The 26481-nt window shown below is 36.6% G+C and overlaps 1 protein-coding gene across 2 annotated transcripts in view; it reads right to left on the bottom strand.

Moving 5' to 3' along the window:
• Positions 1 to 26481, bottom strand: part of PLCL1 (phospholipase C like 1 (inactive)) — a gene marked incomplete at its 5' end in the record, with an annotated part of 355176 nt that overhangs the window by 45753 nt on the left and 282942 nt on the right. For both annotated transcript variants that reach the window (XM_082841649.1, XM_082841650.1), the window contains 2 exons: positions 17881 to 18084; positions 20792 to 23266. In XM_082841649.1, coding sequence (XP_082697775.1) covers positions 17881 to 18084; positions 20792 to 23266 — 2679 coding nt within the window. The remainder of the gene's footprint in view (positions 1 to 17880; positions 18085 to 20791; positions 23267 to 26481) is intronic.

Genomic DNA, 26481 nt, shown 5'->3' with positions numbered 1-26481 from the left:
TGAGCCTGAAATGTACTTTCCAAAGTCACTTGACCCAGCCCATCAGTAATAACATGAGGCCATGACCGTAATCAATCTATTTCAGCCAGGTTCAAATATGTCCTTTTCAAGAAAAATTCCAAAAAGGGATAGCATTGGTAATTTCCTTTGATAATATCTTGACTGACATTCATTTCTCTTGGTTTTGCACTCAGTGGAGAACATATGATACCATTATCTGATTTTAGAAAAAAGAAAAGAAACTATTGATTTGTGGCCAGCTTTTTTGTTTTTGCAGTATTTTACTAAATATCTCCTCAGTGTTGAGTACAAAATGTACTTCCTACATCCAAAAATGTACTTCCTACATCCAAAAATGCCACAGCCTTTTTGTGAGAACCTGAGAAGGAAGTGTCCTCTTCACCAAAGCTAACTCTTCTACCTTGACTTCCAATCTCACCTTTCCCTCTTCCCTTCAGGAACCCATTCCTAATGACCCCTTCTTTATTCATCTACAATTTCTACCTCTCCCTTGCTTTTTCCCTTTTCCATACAACATCTCCTACCTTAAAGTAAGCAAACAAAAACAATAACAAAATACTCTATTGGCCTTCAAGTGGTTGTCCTCATCAATCTTTCCTTAAAACACTAGCCCATGCTCACTGCTTTGACACTTGCGGGACTCCACTGAGACCCCCCAAAGTTTGGTCTCATGACAGACTACCCCCTGGCCAATTCTCAGTTCTCATTCTTGCCAGCTCAGCAGTTGACCCCACTTTATATCCCCAGATTCATCTATCCATTTTCATATCTATCCATCGATATCACCTTTTCCTTACCTTATTTTGTGATACTTATTTTTTCTAGTATTAATTAACCCACACATGTACACAACAGATCCCTGCTCAAACCCAACATTGTCTTTTTTGAAATCTAATCTTTCTTTTTGTCTCTAGTCTTTTTTCCTAGGTTCTCCATTTTTCTATAACCTTACATGTTCTTTTTTTTTAATGTTTATTTACTTGTTTATTTTCTTATTAGTCATCCATTTTACACACATCAGTGAATACATGTCAATCCCAGTCTCCCAGTTCATCCCACGACCACACCCACTGCACGCCGCTTTCCCCCCTTGGTGTCCATACGTTTCTTCTGTACATCTGTGTCTCAATTTCTGCTCTGCAAACTGGTTCATCTGTACCATTTTCTAGGTTCCACATATATATGCTCATATACGATGTTTTTCTCTTTCTGACTTACTGCACTCTGTATGACAGTCTCTAGATGCATTCACGTCTCTACAAATGACCCAATTTCGTTCCTTTTTATGTCTGAGTAATATTCCATTGTATATATGTACCACTTCTTCTTTATTCATTCATCTGTCGATGGGCATTTAGGTTGCTTCCATGACCTGGCTATTGTAAATAGTGCTGTAATGAACATTGGGGTGCATGTGTTTTTTGAATTATGGTTTTCTCTGGGTATATGCCAAGTAGTGGGATTGCTGGGTCATACGGTAATTTTATTGTTAGTTCTTTAAAGAAACTCCATACTGTTCTCCATAGTGGCTGTATCAATTTACATTCCCACTAAGAGCACAAAAGGGTTCCCTTTTCTCCACACCCTCTCCAGCATTTGTTGCTTGTAGATTTTCTGATGATGCCCATTCTAACTGGTGTGAGGTGATACCTCATTGTAGTTTTGATTTGCATATCTCTAATAATTAGTGATGTTGAGTGGCTTTTCATGTGCTTCTTGGCCATCTCTATGTCTTCTTTGGAGAAATGTCTATTTAGGTCTTCTGTCCATTTTTGGATTGGGTTGTTTTTTTTAAAATATTGAGCTGCATGAGCTGTTTATATATTTTGGAGATTAATCCTTTGTCTGATGATTAATTTGCAAACATTTTCTCCCATTCTGAGGGTTGTCTTTTCGTTTTGTTTTTGGTTTCCTTTGCTGTGCAAAAGCTTTTAAGTTTCATTAGGTCCAATTTGTTTCTATTTGCTTTTATTTCCTTTAGGAGGTGGATCAAAAAAGATCTTGCTGTGATTTATGTTAAAGAGTGTTCTTCCTATGCTTTCCTCTAAGAGCTTTATAGTGCCCGGTCTTACATTTAGGTCTCCAATCCAGTTTGAGTTTATTTTTCTGTATGGTGTTAGGGAGTGTTCTAATTTCATTCTTTTACATGTAGCTGTCCAGTTATCCTAGCACCACTTATTCAAGAGACTGTTTTTTCTCCATTGTATATCCTTGTCTCCTTTGTCGTAGATTAGTTGACCATAGGTGCATGGGTTTATCTCTGGGCTTTCTATCCTCTTCCATGGATCTATATTTCTGTTTTTGTGCCAGTACCATATTGTCTTGATTACTGTAGCTTTGTAGTAGCGTCTGAAGTCAGGGAGTCTGATTCCTCCAGCTCCGTTTTTTTCCCTCAAGACTGCTTTGGCTATTCAGGGTCTTCTGTGTCTCCATAGAAATTTTAGGATTTTTTCTTCTGGTTCTGTAAAAAATGCCATTGGTAATTTGATAGGGATTGCATTGAACCTGTAGATTGCTTTGGGTAGTAGAGTCATTTTCACAATATTGATTCTTCCAATCCAAGAACATGGTATACCTCTCCATCTGTTGGTATCATCTTTAATTTCTTTCATCAGTGTCTTATAGTTTTCTGCATACAGCTCTTTTGTCTCCCTAGGTAGGTATATTCCTAGGTATTTTATTCTTTTTGTTGCAGTGGTAAATGGGAGGTTTTCCTTAATTTCTCTTTCAGATTTTTCATTATTAGTGTATAGGAATGCAAGAGATTTCTGTGTGTTAATTTTGTATCCTGCTACTCTACCAAATTCATTTATTAGCTCTAGTAGTTTTTTGCTGGCATCTTTAGGATTCTCTATGTTTAGTATCATGTCACCTGCAAACAGTGACAGTTTTATTTCTTCTTTTCCAATTTGTATTCCTTTTATTTCTTTTTCTTCTCTGACTGCCGTGGCTAGGACTTCCAAAACTATGTTGAATAATAGTGGTGAGGGTGGACATCCTTGTCTTGTTCCTGATCTTAGAGGAAATGATTTCAGTTTTTCACCATTGAGAATGATGTTTGCTGTGGGTTTGTCGTATATGGCCTTTATTATGTTGAAGTAGGTTCCCTCTATGCCCACTTTCTAGAGAGTTTTTATCATAAGTGTGTGTTGAATTTTGTCAAAAGCTTTTTCTGCATCTATTGAGATGATCATATGGTTTTTCTTCTTCAATTTGTTTATATGGTGTATCACATTGATTGATTTGCATATATTGAAGAATCCTTGAATCACTAGGATAAATCCCACTTGATCATGGTGTATGATCCTTTCAATGTGTTGTTGGATTCTGTTTGCTGGTATTTTGCTGAGGATTTTTGCATATATGTTCGTCAGTGATATTGGTCTGTAATTTTCTTTTTTTATATAGTATCTTTGTCTAGTTTTGGTATCAGGGTGATGGTGGCCTCATAGAATGAGTTTGGGAGTTTTCCTTCCTCTGCAAATTTTTGGAAGAGTTTGAGAAGGATGGGTGTTAGCTCTTCTCTAAATGTTTGATAGAATTCATCTGTGAAGCCATCTGGTGCTGGACTTCTGTTTGTTGGAAGATTTTTAATCACGGTTTCAATTTCATTACTTGTGATTGGTCTGTTCATATTTTCTGTATCTTCCTGGTCCAGTCTTGGAAGGTTATACCTTTCTAAGAATTTGTCCATTTCTTCCAGGTTGTCTATTTTATTGGCATAGAGCTGCTTGTAGTAGTCTCTTACGATGCTATGTAATTCTGTGGTGTCTGTTGTAACTTCCCCTTTTTCATTTCTAATTTTATTGATTTGAGTCCTCTCCCTCTTTTTCTTGATGAGTCTGGCTAATGGTTTATCAATTTTGTTTATCTTCTCAAAGAACCAGCTTTTACTATTATTTATCTTTGTTATCCTTTTCTTTATTTCTATTTCATTTATTTCTGCTCTAATCTTTATGATTTCTTTCTTTTTGCTAACTTTGGGTTTTCTTTGTTCTTCTTTCTCTAGTTCCCTTAGGTGTAATGTTATATTGTTTATTTGAGATGTTTCTTGTTTCTTGAGGTAGGATTGTATTGGTATCAACATCCCTCTTAGAACTGCTTGTGCTGCATCCCATAGGTTTTGGATTGTCGTGTTTTTATTGTCATTTGTCTCTAAGTATTTTTTGACTTCCTCTTTGATTTCTTCAGTGATCTCTTGGTTATTTAGTAACATATTGTTTAGCTTCCATGTGTTTGTGTTTTTTACATTTAATTGATTTCTAATCTCATAGCGTTGTGGTCAGAAAAGATGCTTGACATGATTTCAATTTTCTTAAATTTACTGAGGCTTGATTTGTGACCCAAGGTGTGATCTATCATGGAGAATGTTCCATGCACACTTGAGAAGAAAGTGTAATCTGCTGTTTTTGGATGGAATGTCCTATAAGTATCAATTAAATCTATGTGGTCTACTGTGTCATTTAAAGCTTGTGTTTCCTTATTAATTTTCTGTTTGGATGATCTGTCCATTGGTGTAAGTGAGGTGTTAAAGTCCCCCAGTATTATTGTGTTACTGTCGATTTCCTCTTTTAGAGCTGTTAGCAGTTGCCTTATGTACTGAGGTGCTCCTATGTTGGGTGCATATCTATTTATAATTGTTATATCTTCTTCTTGGATTGATCCCTTGATCATTACATAGTGTCCTTCCTTGTCTCTTGTAACATGCTTTAAAGTCTATTTTATCTGATATGAGTATTGCCACTCCAGCTTTCTTTTGATTTCCATTTGCATGGAATACCTTTTTCCATCCCCTCACTTTCAGTCTGAATGTGTCCCTAGGTCTGAAGTGGGTCTCTTGTAGACAGCATATATATAGGTCTTGTTTTTGTACCCATTCAGGAAGCCTGTGTCTTTTGGTTGGAGCATTTAATCCATTCACATTTAAGGTAATTTTTGATATATATGTTCCTATTACAATTTTCTTAATTTTGGGGGGTTTGTTTCTGTAGGTCCTTTTCTTCTCTTGTGTTTCCCACTTAGAGAAGTTCCTTTAGCATTTGTTGTAGAGATGGTTTGGTGGTGCTGAATTCTCTTAGCTTTTGCTTGTCTGTAAAGCTTTTGATTTCTCCATCAAATCTCAATGAGATCCTTGCTGGGTAGAGTAATCTTGGTTGTAGGTTCTTCCTTTTCATCACTTTAAGTACATCATGCCACTCCCTTCTGGCTTGTAGAGTTTCTGCTGAGAAATCAACTGTTAACCTTATGGAAGTTCCCTTGTATGTTATTTGTCATTTTTCCCTTGCTGCTTTCAATAATTTTTCTTTGTCTTTAATTTTTGCCAATTTGATTACTATGTGTCTCGGAGTGTTTCTCCTTGGGTTTATCCTGTATGGGACTCTCTGTGCTTCCTGGACTTGGGTGGCTATTCCCTTTCCCATGCTAGGGAAGTTTTCGACTATAATCTCTTCAAATATTTTCTCGGGTCCTTTCTCTCTCTCTTCTCCTTCTGGGACCCTTATAATGCGAATGTTGTTGCATTTAATATTGTCCCAGAGGTCTCTTAGGCTGTCTTCATTTCTTTTCATTCTTTTTTCTTTATTCTGTTCTGCAGCAGTGAATTCCACCATTCTGTCTTCCAGGTCACTTATCCGTTCTTCTGCATCAGTTATTCTGCTATTGATTCCTTCTAGTGTAGTTTTCATTTCAGTTATTGTATTGTTCATCTCTGTTTGTTTGTTCTTTAATTCTTCTAGATCTTTGTTAGACATTTCTTGCATCTTCTCGATCTCTGCCTCCATTTTTTTTCCGAGGTCCTGGATCATCTTCACTATCATTATTCTGAATTCTTTTTCTGGAAGATTTCCTATCTCCATTTCATTTAGTTTGTTTCCTTGGGTTTTATTTTGTTCCTTCATCTGGTATATAGCCCTCTGCCTTTTCATCTTGTCTATCTTTCTGTGAATGTGGTTTTTGTTCTTCAGGCTGCAGGATTGTAGTTCTTCTTGCTTCTGCTGTCTGCCCTCTGGTGGATGAGGCTATCCACCTTACATGTTCTTAATTCCCTTTCAAATTGAGTACTGAAAACTAAACATACAGCTTTTAGTAGGATTATACCTATGGAAAATATAATACTCAAGTATCAGAAAATAAATTTTAAAACTTTATTCCTTATTTGAGGCAAAATAAATTCACAACCAAAACATAGAACAAACACTATGATTCAAGTTATCTTCAAAATCTTTCAAGTAAATATTTGTTAACCCCATAGTGTAAGAAGTTTGTTTTTCCCATTGTCTAATAGATCACTTCATAAAGAGATAGTCAAGTGTAATTTAACCTTCAACATAGAAGAGTATCCCCGAGGATAACTTTAAAACCTTTCGTAACAAAAGTCATAACTTTAAAACACCTCATAATTAATATTCTCAGAACTTAAAATCATTGCTCATGTAAACTTTTGTCATAAGAGCATTTGATCCTCTTCTCTATGGTAACAGCTTCCATTGTATTTAGAAGAATAATTTTATTCTAATTTCTGCAGTCAACTTTCAATTCTTAGTAGTTATAGAGAAAACAAATAAGATGGATGGCTGAAATGTACCAACAATTCCAAACTACATTTAAAGCAACAACTTCAACCTTTCCACCCAGCTAAGTAATTTATCTAAGTTGTTAGGAAGGGAAAATGGTTGATTTGAGTTTCATCTCCTTCCTAGATCTCTATAGTTCCTGACGGAAATGACATACAAAGTGCTAAAGCCAAGGAGAGAAGGTGAGAAGCATGTCTTCAGATAATCCCCCAGCTGGGTAGTCAGTAGACAGCCAGCCAAGGCTGGATTGACTCAGTGGATAGAATCTGGCAGCAGCCTGATTTACATATCTGATGTCTCAGCCTGAGTTCCCAGTTGCCTTTGCTGTTATAGTAATACAAAGAGCTTTTCTTTGGTTCTGTCACATGAATATCTCCTAATGCATCTTATTTCCTAGCCACGGCTTTGAATCTAAAAGAATAGAGGACTTACCCAGATAAAGGTTGGCATTACTTTAAGCATTAGATGTGTCCTGAACTGGGGAGTGTAAAGTTGTCAGTTAATATCAAAATCATTTATTTAAAACAAAAACTTTACTGAAGGGGACAGTAACGCTTTTACTCAAAGGTAGATTAAATTGTCTAACCTGTGTGAAAAAAACTGTCTTCCCAACTCAATAGGGAGTTTGACTAATTGCCTAGGATCATTGCAGAGTCAATGTAACTATTTAATGGTACTGAAAAGATGAGATTTCATCAAATCATGACTCAGAAACCTTCCATAGATGCCAATTTTATCCTGAATTACATCTAAGTTCTTAGAACCACAGAACTTTATATCTAGAAGTAACCTTAACAACCATCTGTCATGGACAACCCCATTTTACAAATGAAAAAACTCAGGCCCAATTGACTTACCTTAAGCCACATGGCCAGTTAGTGGAAAAGTTTAGACTAGAACTCAGGCATTCTTGAGGTGCAGACATTATAAACTGTTCTGTGCTGCTAATATTATATTAGAGTGTAGAATTCCTATTGCAAGTGCAGGTTGGTGATAACATTTTATAAATTAGAATTGACCAAGGAGAGCAACATGAAACATTTTTGCCATGACTGCTTCCCCCTCCAAGTCTAACTTGCAACACACATGAACCAGTAGAGATATTCTTCCTATGAAACCTAGTAAGCAATGTACTTACTTGTGTCCACTGTTTTTTCAGGAAGGAGTTATCAAATTTGGAAAGGCAATCATTTAAGAATATGTGAGTCAAGAAAAAGTCAATCTGCTCTAGACCTATTAAGAAGACTGAAATAATTAATCTGTCTCTATCTTCCTTCTAATCAAAATGCTGGGTTTTAGTTTTTAGTTCTATAGTGACTCATCTTTTCAAATTGTTTAAAATAAGACTTGAATTTTATTAAACTTGGTACATTTTAATATCTGATTGTTGTTACAAATACATTTGCTAAGTAGAATGAAGATAATTTCCTTTAATTTTTAATTTACTTAAACATTTTAAATCAAATGGTTAAAAAGCACTCTTGATAGATGGGCATCTTTTGGTTTTAAGCAAAGCCAATCCTATAAGACTGCTAATTTTTGATGAAACAGGAACACATATAAGGTTAGAACATTTGCAAGCTTACTGGAAATCCACTGCCTTTGGTGTATGTGATGAAGTAAGTATTCTCTGTCCTGGAACCAGCTCTGAATCACTTTTCCTAGCCTGATTTATAATAGAGCAGGACAGGGAAACTCACACAGAGCAGGCCAAAGGACCTCTGTCTCCATATCAGTAATAGGATCTACTTCATGAGAAGCTTTCTGCATAAAAAGATCATTTTATCTTTTCTTTTCTCCAGTTGTTCTGTTTCCAAAATATAGTTGTCAGCTATATCTTGAGTAATCATTAGATATGTTTGTTTTTATCCCACTATGATTAAAATTTAGTTCATTCATAAAATTACCAGGTGACTAAACTTCATGAACTTTCTCCAGAATTTTCAGGCCAATTTGACGATCTCACACTGCCTTAAATTAAAACTGTTTCAAGAACTTGAATATTCAGGAATGCAAAGCAAACTTTGAGGATGCGTGCACAATATTCCACAAAGAAGCCCCCCTGAGATACTTACTTATTGATGCATCTGTGATATTCTGTGTCCTTGGGACCCTGGTACCAAGTGGAAATGCTGCCAACTCTCAAGATGCTGACATTTCCCCCAATATACAGAAGATGTATCACAAGACATTGTCACACCCAAGAGTAAAAGAAATTTCAATGCACTAAATGTACAACATCTTGTTTTTAAATAACCAGCTCTGGTTGAGCACATGCCAGTGGGCTCTTCTTTTTTTTCCGGGTTCCATGACTACACAACCCAACGTACTTTTTAAAATGCAAACTAATATAAAGTTTCACACAAACTTCATAAGGAGAGAGAATGATGGAGAGAGAGTGCCTTTGACTTAATTTCAATCTAAACTTATTTCAATAAGTAAAACTACATTGGGGGACTGTTGACAATTTTTTCCCATCCTGAGAGAAGAGACTGTATTTAATCCAACCATTATGTTTGGCTTAATTGTGATACCGGCCAGTGTATTGATTCCATTGCAAGAGTGATAAAAGATACTGATTGGCTCTTTTTGCTAGATTCCTAGTCATGCTAACATAATCAACTGTTCTCCAAATCACACAACAGAGGAAAAGATTAAATAACCCTTGACTCATGTTATCTAGGTTGCTTTGATTTTATGTTCAGAAAATCTGTTGCTCATATCATAGCAAAGTTTTAACTTTTATGTTAATGTTAAATAATTCAGCACAGCAGTCACCTTCAGAGAATGCTTTGGGTTTATTTTTTACAGTTGCAATCCCCTGTAACTATTCCACCTCTGATTGCTATGTTTAAAACACTAACTACCCCAAAGTATTCACATTAATTTAAAATACTTAAGAGGACCAAAATATGTTAGGCAATACTTCTTGACTCTGCATGAAAAATTAGACAGGTGAGAACAACAGAAAAGTAAAAATTCAGGTATCTAAAGAAAAAATGTACAAAGTTTAGACAATATTTTTCTTTCAAAACTATTTGCAAATAAAATTCTGCTGAGCACTGGGTGAGACAGGGTGAAAGTCGGGGAGGGGGTATAGTATATTACAAGTCACTGTGAAAAGTCCACCATAAGGACTCAAGGTCCTTTGGCTCCAGCTCAGGACATAAAACATCATCTGGTTCACTGTCTGAACACCGTGTAACTCTGTCCTTCCCCTTTTTAAGTGTAAATCTCGCCTTCCTATCAGCATTTCCCATTCCTCAAGGACAAAAATTTTTCTTCATACCATTTCTTTCCTCCAGCAACTTGCAGAGTAGTGACATGTGTGCAAAATGTGTTTGTTGAATTGACTAATCAAAAGCCTAAAGACATATACAAAATGATACATCAAAAGAGAAAGTGTTGTGTTACAAGCAGCAAATACGCATGCTCCCATCTCATTTTACTTACATTTCTCTTGGTTGAAAGGGCTGTCATGCTTTGCACTATGGCTATTTGTGCTGATACCTCTCTCTGTTTATTCATCTCTGTATCGCACACAATCTACTAAAATTCTTTATAGTTGGTATGAGTTGAATGCCGTGAATAAAGTCAATAAATGAATTTTTTCTTAAAGTCAGTTTTGCAAGAGGTTAGGACAAAAGGCTGGACTTAGGTTGATGGAGAGGGAATTAAGGCTAGGAAGTCATTTGAGGTGGTATAGAACAGAAATACAAAGGATGGAGAATGAAAAGTACGTGGCAAATAAATCAGCTTGACTGAAGGAGAAGGTTCAAATAGAAGGAAATGGGAGATGAGGGTGGCAAAACAGGCAGCATGGTGGGTGAAGGCTTTGCGAGGCTAGTTAAAAATCAAAAATAGAATCTGAGGATGATTATTCCCATTGTTGAATTAAAAAAAGGTAGAGACTAGATGGAGGACTAATCAGCCTATTGAAAAATTCAGGTGGGAGGAGAAGAGAGCCTGTTGAGAACCTTGGCTGTATCAATGTAAGGAAATGGATACACATCAGAAATACGGTGATGAAAGAAGCAGTAGCTCTCATTGATGTTGAATTGTAAATAAAAAGACCTTATAGGATAGCCAAGACATATACATACACACACACACACACACACACACATACACACAATGGAATATTACCCAGCCATAGAAAAGAATGAAATAATGCCATTTGCAGCAACATGGATGGACATAGAGATTATCATACTAAACAAAGTAAGTCAGAAAGAGAAAGACAAATACCATATGATATCACTTACATGTGGAATCTAAAACATGACACAAATGAACCTATCTACAAAACAAAACCAGACTCACAGATATAGAGAACAGACTTGTGGTTGCTAAGGGGGAGAGGAGCTAGGGGTGGGAAGGATTGGGAGTTAGGGATTAGCAAAGGCAAACTATTTATATATTGGATGGATAAATAACAAGGTCCTACTATACAGCATGGGAAACTATATTCAATATCCTGTGACAAACCATAATGGAAAAGAATATATATGTGTGTGTACGTATGTATGTATGTATGTATAACAGAGTTACTTTGCTGTACAGCAGAAATTAACACAACATTGCAAATCAACTAGACTTCAATAATTTTTTTTTTTTTTAAAGACCTCAGGACTTCCCTGGTGGTCCAGTGGTTAAGACTCTGCCTTCCAATGCAGGAGGCGTGGGTTTGATCCCTGATCAGGGAACTAAGATCCCACATGCCGTGGGGTGCGGCCAAAAACTTTAAAAAAGACCTCATTGGAGTTAATATATAGAGAGAGAACATTTGAAAATCACTTGGAGGAATTGAGGACCATTGGCTTGCTGTTATCTTTTGCAGGGGTCAGAAAAGGAAAAATGAATACCTAGGGAACTAAAATATGAACCCAGTTTTTGACCTATTAAATTTCTATTGTTTGTTCTTGAGACACCTAGGTGATGTCCTATAATCAAATGCAGAAGTGTGACTAAAGTAAAATTTTAGGGCTGAGGCTAGAGATGGGTTTTGAAAATAATGTACAGTGTCCATGCATTAAAAGCACCACTGTAGAAGGAAAAATGTCTAACCTAGCCAAAGAAATTTTGATAGTGTTCTACTGAAATTGCAATGTATTTCCCAATGTAATCACCCACCGTTACAACCTTGTGTTCAATGATGAGGAACATAAGTTGATCACCAATGATCCATGTGTAAGCCTGGTTTGGACCTTACCAGGTCGCCTGCCCTGACTGTAAGCTACTGGAGCACAGGGGCTGCTGTACTTCCCACTGCATGAACACAGACGGCTGCCCAGGGGAGAAACTCAGTAAATGTTTATAAAATTAAACATCTCTGTTCCTGGCTCTAGCACTAAGCAATTCTTTCAGTAACTAATTTTTATTTTTAACAACCCCAAGGTTAATCCTAAACAAAAAAAGAAAACCTTACCTTTTATTTGCAAAACATAATTATACTACTTTAACAGCCTTAAAAGACTTAGCAGTGACGCTATGACCTACATTACCTACATTAGTGGATATTTTCTTAAGAGAACGTGAAAATCCAGAGTGGGGAAGTGAGGCTTGCTCTTTCAGAGACCAGAGCTCCACCCCCGCCCCCCTCCCCCCCCTCCCCTGTCAATCGCGGGGCAATAAAGGGACAAGTCACTTAGAAGTGGCATTCTGATTTTAAATTAAGGTTTGGGGAGTTTCTGAAAAACTGTCTGATGACCACAGAGCCACCAAAATGACACTGCGGCAAGGAGTCTAACACCACAGCTCTACTCTGTGTGTCTTTAGCCTGGGAAGGAGACATCAATTCCACCTTCAATGTTTAGAGCCTGTTCTACTTGCTTGAGTTACTGATTAATAATGTTCCCAGTCTGCTTTAGTGCTTTTCAGAAGCTGTCACTTCCCACCTCTGGCTGTGACATGTATTTGATATATCAATCAGGAAAGTCACCTCTGATTTTGTTGCCCTAAATATCAGCCAGGCATTTACGTAGCTACATCCCTATTCAGAGCATTGAGGGAGATTGTAGACAGGGATGCAATTATTTGAGCAACTTCACACCCACCTTACCCAGACTTGGGGAACACTGTCATTAGCATCTCTTCCTTTCCCCAGGTAAAAAACTGCCTGGAGGACAAGATAGGTTACAACCATCCAAAGGTACAAATTACTGATAACCCAATGTGTTACTACTTACGGAGATGTTTTTGCATTTTTAAAGAGATTACATGTCTTAACCCTAAGGAATTTATTATAATTTTGAAATTTCAAGTACCAGTAAGCAGATAGAAAATATATGTCTTAAATAAGATACGAAATGGGGGTGGGGGGGGTGTCTTCTGAAATTATGCCATGTAAATAAATCCACTCTATTAGGATATATTTGGCTTTTGATTCCTTCATACCAACACAGATACTATAACTTTAATTTCAGTATAAGATGACTTTTAAGACTGAATTTCCAAAACTCTCTAGAGGAAATATTTCCAAATATTAAATTAGCCAGTGTTTGGTAAAGAATAGGACCATCTCAGGTCATTAGGGCAAAGCTAAATTTAGAAAAAAAAAAAAAAACTCTGTGCAGATGAACTCAAGGTCAATGTTTTCTAGAATATTTTCATTTTATTTCCTGATGATAAGTAGTAGAGTCTGATGCACTCAGGTTGACTTTCAACAAATGTAGGTTACCTGGTTGCCTAATTTGTTTCTTTTGATACTGAAATAGGCCAAACATGTGTGTCTGTTCAGAAACGATTTCAGGTTGCTTTTTATTCTAAACATAATCTGCATTCTTTTTTTAGTGGTTACAACAGCTCGTCTTGGATGGCATCTATACAGTTCATTACCATTTTTGAGAAATCTTTAAGCAGCTTGAGCCTAAGTCGAGCACACAAGCTGCTCGTTTGGGAATACCTGTCCCCTCCCACCACCACCAGGCAATAAACCCTAGATTCGTCTTCTGCCTTAGTCACCTAAATAAGTTTTTATTAATAGTCTCTGTGGGCCTTTTTTAGGCTTTAGTTTTAGAAGTTTTAGGTTTGCATAAAAGTTGAACAGAAAGTACAGCGAGTTCCCTTGTACCCTCTCACCCCACCTCACCCCCAGTTTTCCCCACTGTTAACATCTTGCATTAGTGTGGTATATTTACTACAATTGATGAGCCTATATTGATACTTTATTATTAGCTAAAGTTCATAGCTCACATTAGTTCACATTAGTTCATTAGTTCACATTAGGGTTAACTCTTTGTGTTGTACATTCCATGGGTTTTGGGTAATGCATAATGACATGTATTATATTGTTATGCAGAATAGTTTCACTGGCCTAAAAATGCCCTGTGCTCCACCTCTTCATCCCTCCCTCACCCTATCCTGCCCCCAGCCCCTTGCAGCTGCTGATCTTTTTTCCTGTCTCCATAGTTTTGCCTTAGTCTATAGGTTACCAACTATACGTGTAAGACAGGGAACAATTTGACTAGAGTAGGGTCATAGAGATATAACAAAGGGGATTTGGGGCTTCCCTGGTGGTGCAGTGGTTGAGAGTCCGCCTGCCGATGCAGGGGACACGGGTTCATGCCCCGGTCCGGGAAGATCCCACATGCCGTGGAGCGGCTGGGCCCATGAGCCATGGCCACTGAGCCTGCGCGTCCGGAGCCTATGCTCCGCAACGGGAGAGGCCACAACAGTGAGAGGCCCGCATACCGAAAAAAAAAAACAAAAAACAAAGGGGATTAAAGATTTACCATAAAGCACATTCAAAGATAGCATGGGAACTACATTATTTTCACCAACTATACAGATGCATCTATCTATATTTTATTCAACTAACATTAATTGATAACATACTATGTGTCAGCAGTGCTTTAGGTGCTAGAGTTAACAATAGTAAACAAGGCAGACAGCTTCTCTGCCCTCTTGGAGTGTATACTCAAATTGAGGGTAAAGGAAAAGGACAGAAATTAAACAAAAAGTCAAGTATTTTCAATACTGCCAAGTAAGATAATGGAAATCAAATAGTGTTATGTGATAGAGTGACAGTTGGAGACAGTGGTTAGGGAAGGCTTCTCTGAGGATATGACATTTGAGCTAAGAATTAAGAGATAAGAAGCAACTATCCATGCAAGAGAAGAACACTCCAAGCAGAGGGAACTCCAAGTAAAATAGCCTGGAGATGGGAACAAGCTGAGTCTGAAAGCCCACATGACTGGGTGGAGTGAGCAGGAGAGAGTGCATGGGGAAGCAGGTGAGATAGGTAGGCAAGGCTAGGTCATAATTGGCCCTGTAAGCCACAGTAAGGAGTTTCAGTTTTATTTTAATGGGAAGCCATTGGAGGCAGGAAAGTGATATGATCTGATTTACATTTTTAAATGATCACTTTGGATCTGCAGAGTATCTTAAAAGACATCTTTAAAATAAATACTAACGTGAATACACCAAGAGTACTAAAGATGCCAAGCAATACAATGCAAATCCTAAAGTAAAAATGGTGTTTCAAGATCATCCTGGCATGTATCTGGTCCTTATCCGCAGCACCCCAGAAAAGAAATAACCAGCTGAGACATTAACAGTGTTTTTGATTATGTCCACAATCTGCTGTGTTTACCATTTCGTATAGGGATATTTACACTTAATTCCTTACCAAAATGAAAAATCATTTCCATAGGGAACTATAAATGAACACTTCATTAGATGTATTTCTGCTTTCCATGGGAATTCCCTGGCAGTCCAGTGGTCAGGACTCGACGCTTTCACTACCGAGGGCCCAGGTTCACTCCCTGGTTGGGGAACTAAGATCCCACAAGCCACGTGGCACGGCCAAAAAATTAAATTAAATTAAATAAAAAGAGGTATTTCTGCTTTCCACTATAGCCTTTTATTTTAAGCTTTGGAAAACCATGCTGTACCTGCAATTAGAAATTGCATTTTAGAAATACAAATGAGAAAAGGCTGATGTTCCTATTTGGCCAGCAGGTGTGGTACCAACACCATGGGACGCTTGGGGATGTGAAATGGAAATTGGCCGACCACAGTCCAGGTGCTTTTCTGCTTATTACAGGCCCAGCTCCAGGGGACCAGGCTCCCCTCTCAGTGAGTGATTTTTCTTTCTTAGCTTAAAAGAGAATTGGAACAATAAGTGATTTCCACTGTCTGTCTCTATGGCAACAGGTATCCTAATTTCACCTCTTAGATGGCAACTATACCTATTCACTGAATAGCTTTCAGTCCCTACTATTATGATGAAAAAATTGATTTCATGAAAAATGCTATTTAGGTTATAAGCAAACTTATCCCCCAGCAACCATGAAGTACAGTTTGTAAGATGTAAAATCATTCATAAGCAGAATATACTCTGTGGGCTTTTCTTCCTTTTCAGGTGTAGGATATTTATCCCCAACGTCTCTCTTCTAGTTGTTTTTGGACGATAAAATATCATTCTTTTCTTCCTTAATATTTATTTTTATTTAATTATGAAAATTAGTCAGGTTCATTGTAAATAGTTTGGCAAATACGGAAAAAATATAGAAAAGCATATCCAAGAAAATAAAACTCACTCTCCTTATTTAAAAATAATCACTATTAATATCCTGCTAGCATTTTAGATGTGTATACATATAAATACAACTTAAATGCTATAGTGTATATTTTTTTGTAACCAGACTCTTTCACCAAACATATTATGAGGAATTCTTCACATCATTAAGTATTCTAACATACAAATTATGAGGAATTCTTCACATCATTAAGTATTCTAACATACAATTTTAATGGTTTCAAAGGAGTCCATAATATGGCTTACTGTATTTTATTTAACTTATCCCTCTATGCTGACATTATTAACCATAAATGTTTACGCACACACCTATTGGCTTAGAATAAATCCCTGGATATGAAATACATGGATCAAATGGGATAAACATTTTAAATTATATTGCCAAATTTTCCCCCCAAATTATATCAATTTATTTTCCCACTGAAGGTAGATGGATAAGAGTATCCATTTCCTTAAATTCTTTATCAGAGGTACAGTTTTTAAAAAGAAAAAAATTGCCAGTTTGATGAAGAGGGGAAGTATCTCATTATATTTCTTTAACATCTTAAATTTGAAACTTATTTTAAGGTTAAATATGTTTTTACATTTTCATTATTTTTTTAGGGTGAGGAGATATATAAATTGCCTGTTCACCTCTGAAGCAAAGATTATTTGTTGTCCCCTAATATCCACTCTACCTCTGTTTCTTAGTAACAGAAGACATGACTTTTAGTTGAGCACATAGTCGTTTAAAATAAAGACATTTCCCGTTTTCATTTGCAGCTAAGTGTATCTATGTGTCAACTCCAGGTAGGCAAATGTGATCTATGCTTTTTCAGAGAAACGTCCTTAAAGGGAGAGGATAATGCCCTCTTTTTCCTCTTCATCATTCCTGATGGTTAGAATGCAGATATTATGGTTGGAGCTTCAACAGCCACTTTGGACCATGAGGATGTGCTAGAGATGGTGGAGCAGAAAGCTAGAGGGAGCCTAGGTTCTTAAGAATTTTATGTAAGTGCCACCCTGCATGGCTGGTTTCCAGATTTTTATGTGAGAAAATAAAACTTTGTATTTTTAAGCCATGATTAGTTTGCATTTTTAGTTTGATGAAGCTGAACTTAATCCTGACTGATGTAGATTAAGATTTTTTTCCTCATTTTTTTTTCTCATTGATTTTTAAGTGCTTTTTCTATTTTAAGGTTATTTACACTTTACCTGGCACACATGTCACAAATTTTCCAGTTTTTCATTTGGTCCTAATTTTTTTATGGAATTAGGATATGCAGAAATTCAGTTATTCTTAAATTTATTTGCTATTTAAATTCCATTATATATTCAGAAAAATCAGATAACAGTATTAGCTTAGAAATATAAATTCCAGAGAAATAGTTTGTCTTAACCATCATAAGGCAGTACTGAGGCATAATTTTACTTCCTATAGGTATGCAATTAAATGGTTACATTGCAGGCTAAAGTCATTTAGATGATGAGAAATTGTGTATAGTTTTCAGGACTTAATCAATAATTCATTGCTTGCTAAAGCAGAGATTTTCCAGTTTTAATCTGTGGAGCTCTAGGTTCAAAGCATTGCCTCAGAGATCTCCACTGGGGCTTAGGTGGGGCTGAGTGGGCCAGCTCTGCCTGCCACTCCCAGTTGAGGTTTTAAAGGCAGTCACTCTGTGTTATTCACTGGAGTTCCACAAAAGAGCCCCTGCCATATGATTTCCTCCCAACACAGAGAAAAAATAGAGAGTAACAATTTCCTACCAGATCATAGGCAGCCAGCATCTTTTTCTGCACATCTGGAATTGCCCCCAGAGGCTCCAGATGAGGAAAGTTGTCTTTCATCACAAGAGAGACGGAAGGAGTATTGTCACTGGTGATGAGCCGAGAGGACAGGGTCAACAGGCACTGCTTCAGACTGGCAATTGGAGGGAGTCCGCACAGTTCTTTAACAGACACTATGGCGTTCTGTGGGGAAGAAAACCTGGAATTACACTTCTGACCACATGATACATCCCCCCCAGCACTTCTAGGTTTACACAAAAGTATATTCATTAAAAGTATACCCTTAAATACATATGAAATTTGAAGCAAACTGGATTATAACCAACCAAAAATGTTGAGATACGCATGGAGATAACACGCAGAGCTAATTCACAACTACACTTCATCTTTCTCAGCTTTTAACAACTGCCACAAATATGCCACAAAGCAAAGCAGATTATGACCCAAGGCTACATAGTGCTTTTCAAAGCAGGGCTGTGGAATATTCTGGAATGTCTGAAATGTTCTGGACAATGCACACAAATTAATATTGGCTGATCATGAATATCTTGTTAAATTTGTATCATGATAATCATAAAAGCATGTCAGTGGTTGTTCATTGGAGTGCATCTTCTTTGAGTTTTTCCCCTCAAGGTAGAAGGCTGCTATTACTCATCATACTCCTTTCACATAACCATCAGTGGTATTCCTTTGTCATCTCACCAGAAATGCACCTGACAGACACACATAATAAAACACATTTCACGTAAAGCTACATTTGTCCATGTGACAGGCGTTTAAAAGATTCATTTGAAATAGAAATTATGCCTACTAACAATGAACAATACCTAACCTAATGTGTGTCTCATGAATTTAGTGACAATGATGGTATTCATTTTTCTAGTAATTAGGCTCTAAATAATCCCAAACCAAAAGAAATTTGAGGTGAGATAAATTATCAGTACTAACTGGAAAAATTTTATCTATAGCCAACTCTCCTTATTATGTATTTTAAACACGTAATACATGCAAAGGACATACTCCAAGAATTATATAGAACTACATAAAATCTACTTCAAATATATAAAGTCAGGTGTAGAAATGACTTATAACTAATCTAACATAGGGGTTTATAATAGTTATAGAATTATGTCAGAAAAAGTCAGGTAGATAATGCTGACATTTGGAGCCTAATTTTAAAACAGCAGCCAAGGCAACCCACCACAAGTTATACATTTACAATCTAAGTATTTGTATGTGGTTTATATAATATAGTATTTTCTACCATTTTGGTGATTTAAAATTGATTTTAAACCCATTCCAGGATTCCTCTGTGAAATAATGTAAAAATAAAGTTTTCACCAAGTCATGGTTTGGCGTTCAGCATCACATGACTAAAAACCATGAATGATCATTGGGTTTTGGTGGTGGTTAATTCTGGATTTAAAGCTCAATATTCCTATTTATTAAATGCAATATTGGGAAAATTACTTAACCTCTTCAAGCTTGTTTTCTATTTTGAATGTAGGGATTTTTGGTGAAGGTTACTATAAAAATGTTAGTTAAAGGAACAGATAAAGTACATTGAAAAATATTCCTCTCCTGTTTTGCTCTCATACATAGACTCCTACTGCTTCTGCCAAACAACATCTTCTTGCACATTGCAGGAACTAAGCAAGCATTTGCCGTTTGATTGTTTCTTAGTAACATGAGCCTAGAATAAGCATATTAAATAGTCTTGAAGAAAAAAGTTTGCAGCCATCTCTGATTAAAAGCATTAATGAAGGCAAGAAAACTGACACTGAATTCCTACATGCTAAGGCTGGGTAATTTACATACACTCTCATTTAATTCTCATAATAATCCTGTGATGTAATTATTACTATTTTTCTTACCTTATGAGGAGAAAACTGATGGCCAGATATCTGAAATAATTTGCTCAAGATCACACAGGGATAGAGTTTAATCCAGAATCCATGTCCTTTCAATTAAAGCACATTTCTAAGAGAAGACTAAATAGTTTTCAACAAGTTCAAGTGCTGAATGTTGTGTTTGTTTATTAGTCTTCTTTGTTTCGTGGAGGGTAATTTATTATTGTTGCACACAAACAACTAAGACATCATCTAATAGGCATTACATTTGTTTTATATGACTTCAAATACCCTTCTGTGTTCTTATCTGCAAATATTTTACATGTATACTTATAATTAGTATGCATGTGTTTGTATATATAAAATTTTGTATGTTACATGCACATATAATATTTTATATTCTATTCTTTTCACGCTGTTTCATATACACATTCCCATATATCAATTTAGTTTTGTACTAGGAACATTTAATGGATATATAAAGCATTTTGCTACATTTATACTCCATTAGCTGGCTTAGTTCAGGCCAGATTTCAGGCCAGATTTAACATAGCATTCACCATTAGAAACATAAAATATATCTGTTTTACAGAAATAAAGTTACAGATGTAGAAAATAAACTTATAGTTACTGGGTGGGGGGAGGGATAAATTGGAAGATTGGGATTGACACATACACACTACTATATATAAAATAAATAACTTATAAGGACCTACTGTATAGCACAGGGAACTCGACTCAATACTCTGTAATGGCCTGTATGGGAAAAGAATCTAAAAAAGAGTGGATATATGTATATGTATAACAGATTCACTTTGCTGTACAGAAGAAACTAACACAACATTGTAAATCAACTATACCCCAATAAATTATTTTTTAAATATCTGTTTTATCACAGGCAATTCAGCAGTACATGGGGTTACACATCCTCTGTGATAATTTTTTGAGGAATCAGATCATTAGTAAAGCACAATGTTCACTGGTGAGCGAGGGGTCAGAAGACTCAGGGGTAAGGGAGGACAGTATGGGATTTTTCCTACCTGCATATTTTCTCTCATATCTATGGCTTCTCGTAAGGGATGAACTGCTATCTTAAAGATGTCGTCTATTGTTTTAAGACCGATATTCCTGAGCATGGTATACTCCCGAACTTTCTTCCCCATTCTCACTGAAAGGCTGCGCTTCTGTGGCTTTCCTCCTCCACTTCTATTAGTTATTGCTATGTGGACAAAAAGAGTCACGTGCTCCATGATGTCACCCACAAAGGAGCGGAGGGGAACATGCCGATATCCAGGCTGCAAACATTCAAACGGTATTGTATATTGCCCTATAAATTCATCCCCAATGTAGTCGTCATCGAGAACCACAAAACGGATCATGGCCAGCTCAGGCAGGTTCACTTGAAACTCAAATGTCTCATCAAAAATAGGATTATCACTGTTTTGCTGTACAGTTTTAGTTCTTTGTTCTGAACAGTCGGCTGGAATTCCATGTATCTCTATACACACGTAGGGATCTATGACATCCCCTTTGGCACAAGCTCCCTTGGGCTTTGGGAAGTTCTGACCACTGATGATCTTAATATGAAGCACTAGAGGAGACACCCCAGGTACAATGCCCTTTGTATTTGCACTGAAGTAAGAAACTTCATCTCGCATGATAGATGGCCTTAGAACATAACCACATCCTCCATTTTGAAGAAACCAGCCTGTGTGAAGGTCCATCATTGGACCCGGAGTCTGGAAATTCATTGCCACAATCTGACAGCCACAATTCCAAAAGTCCTGTGGATTCAAGTTACTGGAATCGATTCTCATGGCATTTGGATAGATTCGTGATAAGAACTTCTTATTATAATTTACAAAATCCTCTGGGTATTCATTTGCAATTCGGCTGGCCTCTGTTTCACTAAATGAACAAATCTCCCAATAGTTTTGGCTTTTCATAGATAGTTCAAAATCCCTGTACTGAACAGATTTACAGATAGACACCAAGTCAGAGAGCTCCCTGCACAGCAAGATTTGTTTCTGCTCACCATTGTAATCTACTGACATCCTTCGAGACATTTCAGCTTCTTCATCTTCGTCTGTAACTTCTCCTTCTAAAACATCTGGATCAGAAGGCAATTTCTTTCCTTTCACAATGATCATTCTTTTTAATTTTTCTGGCGATGGGAGGTAGGATTCTGACGGCAAAGGTGCTTCAGTATAGAGTTTACTGCCAAAGACCTTTTTCATCTGTTGAACCATTACCTTCTGCTGGGGTAGGGAGCAGTGATTCCCCAAGCAAAGAATGAGTGGGTACTCAGAAGCCACAAAGGCAAATTTATTTATCACCTCTAGGACGCTTCGAAAGGAAAGGTGTGTCGTCATGTTATTTCGATTACAAAGGATTGGTTCATTGTCTGAACCATCATTTACATCAAGTTCAATGCTTCGACAGCCCATTTTCAAAGCTCTAACATACCCGTTAATGTCAGCCGGCCCCCTGAACTGGTCTTCTATGAGATAGGTGTTGTGAGAGGCGTTGATGTAATAGTGAGATAATGGCTGGGTCATATCTTGGGCAACCTTTTTTTGTTCAGGATCAAAAATGTCACATTCTGGTGACAGCAAATACTGGGTAAAGCCATCAATTGCAAGAAACCCTTTCTGACGTCCCTCTTCAGAAAGCTCATATCTCCGAATGATGTCCAAGCACATGTCCTCGGTGATATGGGTGACTCCTTGCTCAGCTTCTAAAAAAAGCATGAGATCATTGGCATCCAAATACTCTTTGTTTTTAGATATCTGTACAAGTAAGAAATACACTTCTGGCCTGGTGCAAAGTTCACAAAAAGCTTCACAGAACTCCTCTTCGGTCACTCGGGTGGTTAGCTTTTCTTTGCTCTTCTGGATTTCTTTAAACTTCAACCTGATCTTGGATTCCTTCAGGGTAGGGTTGAGTTGTTTTATTAACTCTACAGAGGTGTCTTCCAACATAATCCCATTCCCATCGATATCTGCTGCTTCAAACACCTTTTTCAGCCACATAAACCTTGGTGTGTTCTGGTTGCCCTCCATAAAATCAAGGGGTTGCTTACTTCGAGAAACCAGATACCGTAACCCTGACACCCAGATGTTTGCTACATCTGCTGAATTGGCAACTAGGTCCAGAGACTCGTAGTTTTCCCCGTGGAGTATGGAAAAGGCACAGTCCTCACAAATCTGGTCAGCAAGGCCATTGTTTCTAAATGTTTCTGTGTTCTTCCCCAGTCGGATCTCTTTTATGGCAGAAATATCAAGCTTAGCTTTCTCAAGGTCTTTCTTGGAAGGTTCCCAGCGAAGAGCTTGGAGGTCTGTGTCCAGAGTGAAAAAACGGTTGTAAATGCGAGAATTTGGCCGTACTTTCTTCAGTTCACAGCCAGCTTGCATGAAGCTGATGCAGTCGCTCGCACTGCTGATTTTCTTTTCTGATGGCATGCTGCTGAAAGACACGGTTTTCTTTCTTCCACCACATTTTTGGTTTGCAGGATCCTGTAAAGCAATTTGAAAATAATGAGTCAATTTCCTTAAGAAAATAGACAAATTCAATAACACTCTATGAGTGCCTCAGACTCCATTCAGCTATTATGATTATTTGGACAGGAGCTAGCCTAAATTTTACCTTTTCACTGTTTCAGAAAAGAGAAATTGCCAAGAAAATTGATATTATTAAGTTCAGGAAAAAAACTTATTTTTCCAGCACCTGTGTGTTCTTTGAAATAAAATCAAGTATTAAGTTAACTACAAATCACTCTTATTTGTTCATTAAAGTAGATTTCCTAAGATCCTCTACCTCTTGGTATTTTGACAACCTTGCTCATGTCCCTATAGATATACAGAAGAAATAAAGCTGGATTTCTTTAAAAAGTTTTTCTCATTTACACTTTGCAACAGTTTAATTTTTATACTTAAAACTAGTTCAAATAAAAGATTTTTACCGTAACATGCATTACATCAAAAAGGGCTTACAATATAGCTTAACTAAAAAAAAAAAAAAATCACTTTTTTTCCTCAAATTATTTTGAAGAATAAAGGCAACTTGAAAGTCAGATTGAGAGCTAACAATAGACAAATGACTCTCACCTGAGCAATTTTTCAGATACAGGTAAACAATTTAAATGAACATTTATGATAGAGTTGCCATAGGATCCAGCAAAAGATGAAAACTCTAATTTGAAAAGATACATGCACCCCAATGTTCATAGCAGCACTATTTACAATAGCCAAAACACAGTAGCAACCTAAGTGTCCATAAACAGAAGATGTGATATATATACAATGGAATATTACTCAGCCATAAAAAAGAATGAAATGATGCCATTTGTAGCAACATGGATGGACCTAGAGATTATCATACTAAGTGAAGTAAGTCAGAAAGAGAAAGACAAATACCATATGATATGCCTTATATGTGGAATCTAAAATATGATACAAATGAACCTATTCACAAAACAGAAACAGATTCACAGATGTAGAAAACAAACTTATGATTACCAAAGGGGAAAGGGAATGGGAGAGGGATAAATTAAGAGTTTGGGATTAACAGATACAAACTACCATATACAAAATAGATAAACAACAAGGTCCTACTGTATAGCACAGGGAACTATATTCAATCTCCTGTAATAAATCATTATGAAAAAGAATATATATATAATAATATATGTAATATATATCTGAATCACTTTTCTGTACACCAGAAACTAAGACAACATTGTAAATCAACTATATTTCAATAAAAAAATAAAAATAAATGAACATTATGAGATTCACACCTACATTTCAGTATAATGCTATTAGCAGCCACTGTGTAAAACCAAACAGAAATATGAATGGCTCAACTAATTTTTGAGGTTCTTCCAATGTGAATTAAATTTCAAAGGCTTTTGCCATAAGATTTCACAGGGAACACTTGCATCTTACCTTTTACCCATTTCTGTAAGTGTCCTTGTATCTTAGTCTCACAGAGTCCCAATTTCCTCAGCCCACTTAGCCCTTCCCTGAACAACAGGGCATCAAACTTCATCTGCGCAGATTAGTGTATTTTAAGCAGGTGAATTTCTTGTGGCTATTTCCGTCTTGGGTGTGTCCAGGTCTTTTCACCTATTGTCTTTTCTAAATTTCAGGTCCAGTCCTCTGGACACTCATAATCATAAGACAATGTATGTCATCTTAGTCCTGGACCATCCACTGTGTCTCTCACTCCCAATTCATTTGCACTGAATATCTGAACAATGCCACTTAAAACTGGATTTTTCTTTATACTTTCTTCTGTTCAGACCATAGACTCAAATTAACAATGCTCCCAATCATATTATCAATTCAGATAATTCTCCCAGGAACAAATTTCCCAAAAGTACCTTAGTGCATGTTTAAAGTGCCCAATTTTATAAAGCATATCAAAGAGGCAGCAAAGTATAGAGAGCAAAGGGCATGGTCCTTAGGTTAGGAATAACTAGTCTCCAGTTGGTATTACTCCACTCACTAGTGACCTTGGGTAAGTTACTTAGCCTCTCTGAATCTTAATTTCTGCTTTTAATTAGGAACTAATAATCATTATATATAATAGAGCATTACTGTGAGACTCAAAAGAGAAAATGTTCATGAATATTCTTTGTAAGGTTAATCTTTTTGAAGGGAGAGGAACATTTCATCATACACCTGGTCTCTGTAGGACTTTCAGTAGGCACTGACCAGGATATTGGGGGTTATCCAGAAGTTGATTCATTCCTGACCTATGAGCATTTAAGACAGATCTTCAGTGAAAAACTGAAAATGTTTAAAAACAGCCATATGATATTACTATTTTAAACACTGAAAAGTGTAGCCAAAGTAATCTAGGCTGTTTCCTTCAGGCATTCTTTTAAAACAGGTTAGAATCTCTCTTCTAGGGTATCATTTAATTGTGGTCTTGCCTGTAAGAGTCTCCCTATCTTATGATTCAGAAAAAGGCAGGATGATTTATTATTCAATTGACTAAAACCTTGCCTGTGAAAAAGAAACAAAATTTGCTTTAGTTATGGGATGTAGGTGGGGTGATTCATTAACTCAAATATATGTCTGATCTTCAAGTGACAAAGATATAAATTACTCAATTTAAATTAGAGGATATTGTCTCTTGGTGCCCTGGCATTTAAGAACTTAGCCCCTGCTTTCCCAGAGAGTTGTTATTTTTAATTATCCCACAGTGGTCAATTTCCTCATCTTTAAGTTAAAAAACAACCATAAATCTTCAGCTGTTTATATGCAGATGCACTATTAGAACACATTTAAATTTGTCACAGCCCACATGCTCAGAAATATCAGATGTTTGTGTGTATTTTTCCACATCATCAAGGCAAGAACCTAAAGGTATTGCTGAGATGGGATTAATCTAACAAGTAAAATACTGAAGGAAACTGTGAATTGTGATGGTAAATTAGACTGTGACTCAGCTTTTAAAGCTACTATTTCACTAGACTTTTAAGTATTGAGAGCTTTCACATTAATATTATTTTTATATAAGCAGATCATATTCCAAATAACATGATTGTCAACAGAATTATAAAACCTCTAATAGTTTCTAACAAAGCTTAAATGGGAAATCAGTGTTCCTCCGAATGCATGTATATATTTCCTCTACCCTATGCATGGTATTATACCATCCTTCTCCATGGTCTAAGTGCCAATCTTGACTTCAGCCACTATTTTTTCAGAGCAAAACTACT

This window comes from Leucopleurus acutus, assembly GCF_964270905.1.
Source record: "Leucopleurus acutus genome assembly, chromosome: 6".
Lineage (NCBI taxonomy): Eukaryota > Metazoa > Chordata > Mammalia > Artiodactyla > Delphinidae > Leucopleurus > Leucopleurus acutus.
Note: the sequence above shows the minus strand (reverse complement) of the source record. Positions and strands in the feature narration are given on the sequence as shown.